This window comes from Plectropomus leopardus, chromosome 23 (assembly GCF_008729295.1).
Source record: "Plectropomus leopardus isolate mb chromosome 23, YSFRI_Pleo_2.0, whole genome shotgun sequence".
Taxonomy (NCBI): domain Eukaryota; kingdom Metazoa; phylum Chordata; class Actinopteri; order Perciformes; family Serranidae; genus Plectropomus; species Plectropomus leopardus.
The window spans coordinates 8,292,695-8,302,303 of record NC_056485.1 but is presented as its reverse complement, the minus strand read 5'-3'; the positions used below and the strand labels follow the sequence as shown (position 1 = coordinate 8,302,303).

The following is a 9,609-nucleotide window of genomic DNA, read 5'->3' as shown; positions in this document are numbered from 1 at the left end:
TAATAAATACCTGCAAAAACAATGTTGTCAAATGCCACAGTCATAAAAACACAAGAATAAAGACTTTATGAACGTACCTTTCAGTCCTTCAGCCTGAATTGGCCACCTGTCCTGGCAGTTACCTCTCACTGCTGTGGGCTTTGTGCTAACGTTAGCTGCTATTAGCTGCTAAAGTCTGTCACTGCACAATGGCTAACTCGTTATTCGGCTGTGCTACTGGTTAAGCTACTAATGAGCCTGCCATTTCCGTGGCTGTGCGAAGACAACGATACAGCTTTGGAGGCAGCGCCCCATTCGTTCCTATGAAAGCTTTTCAGCTCCGCATTAAGCCAAAGCCAAAGTTTGACTTACTCCTAGAGCAAGTGTAAAAGGGAGTGGCTAACTTTCAGGTGTAGCCCTCCGCTAACTTGAATGGGGATATATTTGTGTGCCTGTGCGCCTCTTCTACACTTTCGAAATGTCATGAAACCAAATGGATCAAATCCCAATAATGAACTGAAAAGTTAACAGATGCCCAGCAGCTTATTCCTGCCCCGGGACCCCTGACATCATGAATCCAGCCCTGGTAAAACTGTCCAGGAGTGATAATAACGCTCCATTCTGGTGCACTGACACTCTACATTGTCTTAACAACTAGATTTGAAATAGCCTTAAACAGGTCTCAGGCCTAAATATGAAGCTTACCCAAAAAAAGCTTTGGAAACAAGCCATTTTATATATATAGCATAGCATTACATATATATATATATATATATATATATATATATATATGCATTTTATATATTGAGTGGAATGACTTGCTCTGCTATTGCTTTTTGAATGTACAATATCTTGTTTTCACTCACAGGGCTTTCCATTCTAAAGTGACAGGTTAGAATGGATTAGACTGCTGTAATTCACTTTTTTTAAAATCATTTGTGCCTCTGCGATGCTCCATGAAAGCTGATGAAAGGTCATATCCTTCATGTCACCGTGATGTAAAGGTGCATGTGTGTGTGTGTGTGTGTGTGTGTCATACTCAGAGTGAGAGTCAGTCATGAGTGTGCATGGCGGTGGGTGAGACCGTGGTTGGGTTTCACAGCGGCGTGGGGTGCAAAGAGAGGTGCCGAGATGAGCCCTGATTCCCGGTATCATTGACTTCAAACCTCCCCTGTGATACCACAGCACCTCGGCGGCCCTGTATTATACCAAGACCCCGAAACTCTGAGACTTAACTTAACTTTCAACTGTTAAAAGGACTGTTTGACATTTTTATCAAAGGGATGGTTTCAGATCGATATCTAAGATTACATTATGTGTAACAGTATAATGTAACAGCTCAGAAATTAACACTGTTTGAAACGTATATTTCAGTGTTTCATGAGTGATCTTTTTTAGTTAGATTGCCAGTATAGATCATTTAGTTTGTATATTTTGTGTGGAGTCAATCATTTTACCAATCACAGCATTAAAAATTAAAAATCAACTTCTGCAAGATGATATTAAAGTACAATTTGAAAGCCAAAAGAAACCATTATTCACCTAAAAAGTCTCGTGAAAAGTACAGTTATGTATAATAAATAAACACTAATAAAGTATCAGAAGGTTAAGTGCTTATTATGCAGAGAGGCCTATGTTAGAGTGGTGTATTGCAGGGGCACAGGCTTTGTTTAAAAATGTATGAAATAGGGTAGTTTAAAGTGTCCTTTGCCCGAAATTTTGAGTTCCTAACACTTAATTTGCGGCATTATGGTGATTTTTTATGCACCAGTTTCCCCTTTTCTGCATCAATTTATGGTGTAATTATTTGGTGGATCTAATTTTACCTATTGAGTTGTTAAATTAAAAAGTGTGGTGTATTTCAAAATCTGTTTTGAATCTAAAACTTAGAGGCTAATATACAAAGTAACTTTTACAGCTGTCAAATAAAGTTCATTAGAATAGTTTTCTCTGAACTGCAGTGGAGTGCTGTCGGAGGAATAAGAAGCATAGAATTGAAACACTCGAGTAAAAAATATCTCAAATTTGTAGTTCAACACAGTGAAAAGCTAAATAGGGGTAGAATTTCTGTTTAATGTCAAGCCTGTTACTATAACGACATGCCAAAGACGTCAAGCTGAGTTTCAGTTCACAGAGGATTAAAATGAGTAATTTTGTCATAATCTGGTGTTTTTCTAAAGTAACAAGTAAAACTATAAAATACCGGTCTCACAGCTAAGATAAAAGACTAAAACAACAGAGACTGTTTTGGTAGATAAAGATAAAACTACGATGGTTTGTTCTTGGCCCCCCCCCTTTTGTTTTTTTGCTCGCCTCCTGTGCCACTCTGACTGAACATGTCAAAATTTAGAACTGAAAATAAATTCTGTGGACTTTTTTATTTTCATTCTTTTACAATTTTATTTAGTAGACAGTACTTAAAATAATTCCAGCTGTAGGCAATAGTTCAGTCAAAGTAGGTCTACTGTATATGAACCCAACTCCTCAGACGACATCTATCTCATTCAAGGGCGATAAATTGTGCAATAATGTTGAGGAAAAAATGTCCAGCTTCAATCACATGTATGCAATGTCTTTCAAAAAGTGTCCCGGTGAAGTCTGTCCATTTGTTCGCAAGAAATAGTATTCATATGTAAAAAGCAATTGCAGTTAGTACAGTAAGTACAGAGAGGAAGTATTAGTATTTCTCAAATTGCTCATAACCGATTTTGCCAATGCTGATTCATGTTACAGGAAGTGTGTTTATAAATCACTGAATTGAAGAGAATGGCCCCCTCAACGAAACACGGCATGATATTTCTGTGGCTATATTGAAAGTTATGTCTGTAGTAAAAGTGTTGCTTAAGTATTAAAAATGAACATATTTCCCCTTGCCAATTTTAAACATGTGACAATGATGGGGGTTTATGAAAGTAGTTACTTAAGTGGTACGTAAGTTAAGTGTATGACCTATTTAGTGAAACTCAGGTATGTGCACAGCGCACATTTTAGATTCAAGTATGATGAGAGGATAAAACCCATCGGAGGATGTTGATAAAATATAGACGTGTTTCCTCTGTTAACATCTGTGACACACTTACGCACACCTGTACATACTGAAAATAGTTAACATCTCTTCTGATATTATCTTTGGCCAAGATAACATGCTTTGCCACACAACTTAACTCACTCTCATAAGAATGTTGTCACATGCACACATAAAAAAAAACATGAAGAGTACGCAGGAGTCGGTACAGAACTTTCTGTTTATTCATTTTGAATTCAGTTCTCTTGACAGACTTGATGCCATTTGCAAAAAAAATGTGTTTTAATTTTTTACTAGCACTCTTAAAAAAACTTCAAAACTGAGCCCCCACACAAAGTTGCCTTGTTTTTCCTGTGTGAAAAACACCTTTCAATAATAAAAAATAAAAAAAATCATAAAAAGTAAAACTGCCACTAAAACAGAATTTCGTAAAATTTTTAATTAAAAAAAAAACACCCATGAGAACTGTTAAGGAAATGCCCGAAGAACAAGAATGGAATGTCTTTTACATATTTGGACAGATAGTCAACAATAAAAGATAACAAAAGAACAAAATACTTGCTGGATGAGTGCATGTCTGTCCTAGCAAAACAAAAAAATGATAAAAAAGAAAGGTCCTGTATCTTGTGAATATGCAATTCCTAAGGACTGGGACTGACCTTCCAGTTTTAAAACAAGTCTAGTGTGTCGGTAGTTTTCCTATAGTTTGGCTCCATCTTTAGCCTGTGTAGGGGAACTGCAGCAGCACCGCTTGCCCAGGTTTTAGTGTGACTTTGTCCAGGTGGACGATGGCGTCTGCCTTCAGCTCTTCATCAGTTGACAGTTTCACCTTGGCTGTCTCTGGCAACTCTAGTCCTTCTGCAGGAACAAAGATCATGGGGTTAAAAAAAAGTTGTTAATATAAGTTACTGCAGAGGACAGTCTTGACTAGATATTTCTGTTAATCCTTTGAAACCTGAGCAAATTGGCCTGATTTAATTTAAGAGCACTAGACAAAAGGGATTGAGAAAGTTTAGAAGTGTCCCCGCAAAATCTTCCCAAAAGTATAATAATAAAAAAAAAAAAAAAGACAAGGAAATGACCTCTTTTGCCTTTTAATCTTTTTTTTGGGCAATTTTTAAAACATTTCTTTCCAAGTTGCACAATGCTCCTGTCCATGTTTTCAACATATCAAACCAACTTGCTCAGGTGTCAAAGGTCTTAAATGCTTGTGAAAAGCATCCGAACGTGCGAGAAAACTGAAATCGATCCAGGTTTCAAAGGGTTAAACTTACCTGTTGGTGCCAGTTTGAGTGTCTCAGGAGCTGTTCCCCAGTTGACAGCAGTTATGAATCTGTCGCTCTGGTCCCACACACGGACAAAAGAGAGGGAGGAGGTAGAGGAGAAGAGAGGATAGTAGTCGCCGTGGAGGAGCGAACGCTCTTTGCCTCGCAGCTCGCTGAGGGATTTGAACCACGTCCTCACAGCCACTTGCTCCTCCCGCTGGGCCTGTAAATGTAGGAATTGAGGAGCGGTCTTAAAAACACTGACTGTAATTTTAGGACTCCTCTTCTACACCGACACTGGCTGTGAACACACTCTTACCTCAGCAGTCTCATTGACAGCCTCTCCTTGAGCTGGTGCTTTCTCTATGTCCCAAACCATCTTAGGAGACTCTGCACCCTGATGAGGGGGGAAAAGGGTTAAACTATGTCACAACTTTATGGTCTATAATACATTTTTAACTTCTCTATTTTATAACTTACGACTGCCTGAAGGCCGATCTCATCTCCGTATGTAAACACTGGGGTTCCAGGCATGGTGAACAGCAGGAGCTGGTAGAGACGGATCAGGGCCGGAGTCCCTGCTTGTTTAGACAGCTGGTCCAGTTGAGCAGCACCGAGACCCCAGCCCAGACTTCTCTGCTGAGAGTGGAGGGTGTCCATGGCCATGATGCGCCCCACACCTGCACATATTTAGATAAAAATTAGTTTATGCAATGCACTACTAGAAAGTTTTCAAACCAGTTATAGTTTATACACAAAGAAAGATAAAATTAGCAGAAATAAAGTCAAATTTGAATATAAAAGATATTTTTTGTCCAAATCATCATATTGTGTTTAAAATGACAGCCAAAAACTGCTAAACACCAGACACACGTGCAAGTATGTCGGGGGGGCAGCATACCTTCTTTATTGCTGCTGAGCAGGTCAGACAGGACCAGATCGACACCCGTGGTATTGACGAGCTGAGACACCTCCTGAGCCGAAATACCTTTAACCACACCCATCATCGCTCTGATAGAGAGAATGTGGTCAAATTTAATCACATCATTGAGGAAAGGAACATCATTTACACTGCTTTTAGTTAGCTGAAAGTAGAAAATTTTATGTTGCGGTTTATAAATTATCCCCTCAAATGTTGAAAAAAAATATTTTTTTAAAAGTTGACTGTCATTCCTCTAATCTGCCACAAGGTGTTGCTTCACTATCAGACAGTCACCTGCTTGGATTACCTTGTCTCTCCCTGACCCCCACCCAAAGTCCCCCGCAGCACTGGAATGCTTTTAATCACCACCTTCCCTCCAGAAGTGCTGACAAGGTTACGTGTTCTGTTTAACATTTGTTCTTACCCAGTTTTGGGGGGGAAGCAGCTTTTTTGTTCCTTTTTTTTGCCAAACTGAGCTTATTGTAATACCTAAGATTCAAATAAATACCAGTGCAGTCTTTGCTCAAAACTGCTTTCCCTATATCTGCAGGCAATAGCTATTTTGTTTTCAGAAATCATGCAAATGAAACAAGAAACATTCTGTGATCCTGCACCTATTCAACCGTAGTTACCTGCTCTTAGTGTCCTCAGTGCGGTTGCCCTGGACAGCAGCGCGCAGCTTTGACCAATCAGCAGAGTTGGTGGCAACAGTGAGATCAGATATCTTGATGCCATCAACACCCAAATTCAGCCAGTGCTCCGCTGCAGCCTGGAAGAGAGGATGAGTGCTTTAGCTACAACAAGAACACTTCAAAAGATATGGATTTTTTTTTAACATGGAAGGAAAAGTTTTGCACACTTAAATGTTAGTGAATGAAGTTTCACAGAAAATAAAGTGTGTGTCCTACCTTGAGTTTCTCCATCACATCACCAACATCAGAAGGGCTGAACCAGGAAGAGGCTCCCAGGTAGTTTGGAGTTAGGTCAAGCACCACAGAAATGCCTTCGAGGAAAAATATCAAAAGTACTTTGTAATTAAAATCTGAGCCCAGTGTTGGAGATTTATAAAAATGCTGGTTTAAGATTTTACATTCAAATAACTGACTTCACTTGTATGATGACCTACCCTTCTTGTGGGCCTTTTCCAGCACAGCAACCAGCTCTTTTTCATGTCCCTGGGTCGGGTTGATCTCTTCGAAGTTCAGGGTGCTCGGCTGATCTTTCTGGACAGTGTGAAGAGGACCCAGAACCAGGCCTTTCACCTTCAGCTTGTTAATTTCGTCCAACTTTGCCTCAACACCTAGAAACAAACACAGTGACAGGGAGGGAGAATGAACTGTCAGCGTGATTTTCACATTTGGTGGAGGCAGAGAGTTTATGTGTAAAAGGCAGCAGGGTCAGAGGGATGGGAAGAGAGGGTGAAAGGCTTGGGAGACATTTTGATAGTTTAGGAAACAGCCAAGTTAAAGAAAATGCTGCTCTTTTAGCTTAGTATTGACACAAAGCAGGAGCATGTGAATGACTCCCCCCTCCACACCCTCTGCTGGCCATGTGAAGTCTGAGCACAAGGAGGTCCTTTATGTGAAAACACCACCATGTCACGTGTGGTTGTTGGAATTCTGCCCAAGGCCTGTTGGAAACCCGAGAGCTCTCTATTTATTCACTTTTAGAACAGCTGAACAACTTGTCTTTCCTTCCTGCCTCCTGAAGTCTGAACTGAAAAAAGAGGCCAAATAATTGTGATCATGTTTAGTAGTATTTGAAAGGAGCTCTAAAAAAACTTTTGAAATCCAAAATAAAGAACCTTTTATCTACAAACCACTAAAAAAATGTACTGGGTTGCTCAACTTTGACCTCAAAGCTGAGTAGGAGAGATATGAAAGAAATGACTTGTAGGCTTTTTACGTCCTTTAGACCTTGAGTCACTGGTTGTCAGCCTTGTCAGCACTTTAGTATCTAGCCAGCTGAAATAGACAACACACACAACTACGGGAAGATCTTGTCATAAGACCAGACTGCTTTGTAAAGATAACCTCAAATCCTTATTTTGGGAGTAAGAGTGACTCCATAAGCAAAAAAAAATTTTAAAAAATCATGTGAACAGCAGAATCACCATTAACATTGAAACTCTAAACTGAAATACATATTCATTAAAGGTGGCCGTTCTTTACCGTTCATTCCTTCAGAGAAAGCTTCGAGGTCAGAGATTTGGTAAAGGGGTCCTTCGTTCCACCATTTCATCTCAGGGATGGGTTTGCATCTAGGGGCCTGGACTATGATCACAATGGCTCCAGCCAGCATGCCCACCCAGCCCAGCCAGAACAGAACAAGAAGCACCCAGCGGGTTCGCACCCATCTGAAGATAAAGGATGAGAGCAGAGGAAAAAAAAGTTAAAATGACCACATTACAAGACCAGCATTTTGAGCAACTCTTGTCAAGTTGCACTTACCCTGGAGTGCCAGCAACCTTCATCAGCTCCTCTTTGGACAGGCCGGTGAATGTAACCTCGTCCTCTGGGACCTTCAGCTTGACGCTGCCATTTTTCTCCCCGCCTGCAGCCTGGCCGTCACCCGTCATGGGCTGCTTCTCAGGGTCCAGCTCGTTGAGCTCCACTTCCTTCATATCGATCTCTGTGTCCTTATTCATGGTTAAATCTGATTTCATAAGAAAGGGGGATGAGTAACACAAGGAGAGAAAGAAATAATAGTCTAGTTAATTGTCTCTTCTCCAAGTAAGAAAGGGCAGTGTTGTTTCACAGGAAAATGCTCTGTGACCTATGACCAACAATGACTTGAATTACTAGTCTAACCAGTGGTGGAATGTAACTTAATACATTTACTTAAGTACTGTTCTTAAGTACAAATTTGAGGTACTTGTAAAATTATAAATTATTATTTTTGTTAGAAATTAAACCAACCAACAGTTTATATAAATACAGCAGAGATGATTAGTAGATTCATCAATGAACATGTTGGCAGAACATTAATTGGCAACTGTTCTGATAACACTTTGGTCATTTTCTTTTGTTTTCGTACATAAATTGGAGTTTTTAGGGTGTGTTGTTTTTTCCTTTTTTTGCATTGGGTACTTTTACTTGTTTATACTTTGAGTACATTTTCCCGATGATACTTATTTTTTCATTTTAGTCATATTTTCAATGCAGGACTTGAAACAGAGTAGCTATTTCTATACCACAGAGTCTAACACCTTTTACAAACAGTTCGTCCCAAATAAGACAGCAAAACAAATGCTACAATCATTAAACTAGCTAAGACATTAAGTCCTAAGACAGAAATTAAATGGGTGTTGCCAATTAACGTTAGCTTACTGTCTGTTAAGCTAACCCAATTTTCCGAAAAGGTAACTGACAAAAAAAAAGTAAATAAATATTTTTTTAAAAGCTGTAAATTACCGTTTTCTACTTACGTTGCTCTATATACAGCATTTGTCAGTCTAACAAACGTTAAAATGCGCAAACAACTTGAAATGTTTGTTACCAGTCGTGTGTTCAACAGTTGTTAAGACAGCAGCCGTCAGTTACAGGATGCATTCACTGTATCCACGATTCAAGAACAGCGTTGTCGACGGAAACTATGTAACCTTCACAATAAAACTACTCAATTTATCAAAGAAGTGAAATTAATAGCCAACGTTAGTCCTTACAGCCTCTGCTATCCTCTTTCGAACACTTTTATACAAAATACTTGACAAACAAGATCATGTTTTATTTATTAATTATACCGGAAGTCTATTCGTTTGCCGGGTTTTTCTGTTATTTCAATGTTGCGTTTCGCAACGTCGACTTAAAATATCTACCCAACTTCAAAAAAATCAAGTAAAGCTTGAGCTATGGCTGTCAACAACCCCCCCAAAAAATGTTTCTGTCGTGTTAATTGTCTACTTTAAAGATGATGAAATCAAGTTCATCGCTACGTCATCTGCTAATGCACGAGGCTGTTAAACAGCATTGTACTTTACTTCTCAGGGATGACTCCATAAAGAAGCGTCATTTACACAGGCTGTAAACTCGATGAAGTAAATTCAACATTACCTGTAAAAGGCCAATGTATAGTCCGTCCGTGTTTGTTTTCTCCTTTGTCTCTCAGTGGTTAATCCTATGGTCTCGGTTAATCTTGTTCCTAACAGGATCGGTCTGTATTTGTAGCTGCCCCGCTGGTTTCCCCGCCCACCAGGGGACGACCTGATAATGTCTCTCTCTCTCTCTCTTCCCAGAAAGAGCGGAACATAAGCATAAGACTACACCCAAACTTCAGACCAACGATAATCTAATACCAAATTAGAACCACATATCTTTATTGGATCTGTCTTTTTAACACACTTCCAACCTTTGCCCTAGTTTGTACAAAGCACAAGAATTGTATAAGTCTTTTATGTATTTGTTTTGTGTTTTCATTTC

General features: G+C 39.4%; 1 protein-coding gene across 1 annotated transcript; it reads right to left on the bottom strand.

Moving 5' to 3' along the window:
- Window positions 1-3,205: 3,205 nt before the first annotated feature.
- Window positions 3,206-9,370, bottom strand: slc3a2a (solute carrier family 3 member 2a). Its single transcript, XM_042512584.1, has 11 exons — window positions 9,244-9,370; window positions 7,642-7,846; window positions 7,363-7,547; window positions 6,318-6,491; window positions 6,100-6,194; window positions 5,824-5,960; window positions 5,171-5,280; window positions 4,750-4,949; window positions 4,589-4,666; window positions 4,279-4,492; window positions 3,206-3,862 (listed from the first exon to the last, which is right to left on the bottom strand). The coding sequence occupies exons 2-11, from the start codon at window positions 7,836-7,838 to the stop codon at window positions 3,723-3,725; spliced, it is 1,530 nt and encodes a 509-aa protein (XP_042368518.1). The 5' UTR covers window positions 7,839-7,846; window positions 9,244-9,370; the 3' UTR covers window positions 3,206-3,722.
- Between the last annotated feature and the right edge of the window lie 239 nt (window positions 9,371-9,609).

What these genes read in the sequence shown, in the direction of transcription:
- slc3a2a (XM_042512584.1), bottom strand. Translation starts at nt 7,838, where the DNA reads ATGAATAAGGACACAGAGATCGATATGAAGGAAGTGGAGCTCAACGAG. An exon ending in TTTCTCTGAAGGAATGAACG is followed by an intron (nt 6,492 to 7,362) that starts GTAAAGAACGGC and finishes GTTTGTTTCTAG; the next exon opens with GTGTTGAGGCAAAGTTGGAC. An exon ending in GGAAAAGGCCCACAAGAAGG is followed by an intron (nt 6,195 to 6,317) that starts GTAGGTCATCAT and finishes TTTTCCTCGAAG; the next exon opens with GCATTTCTGTGGTGCTTGAC.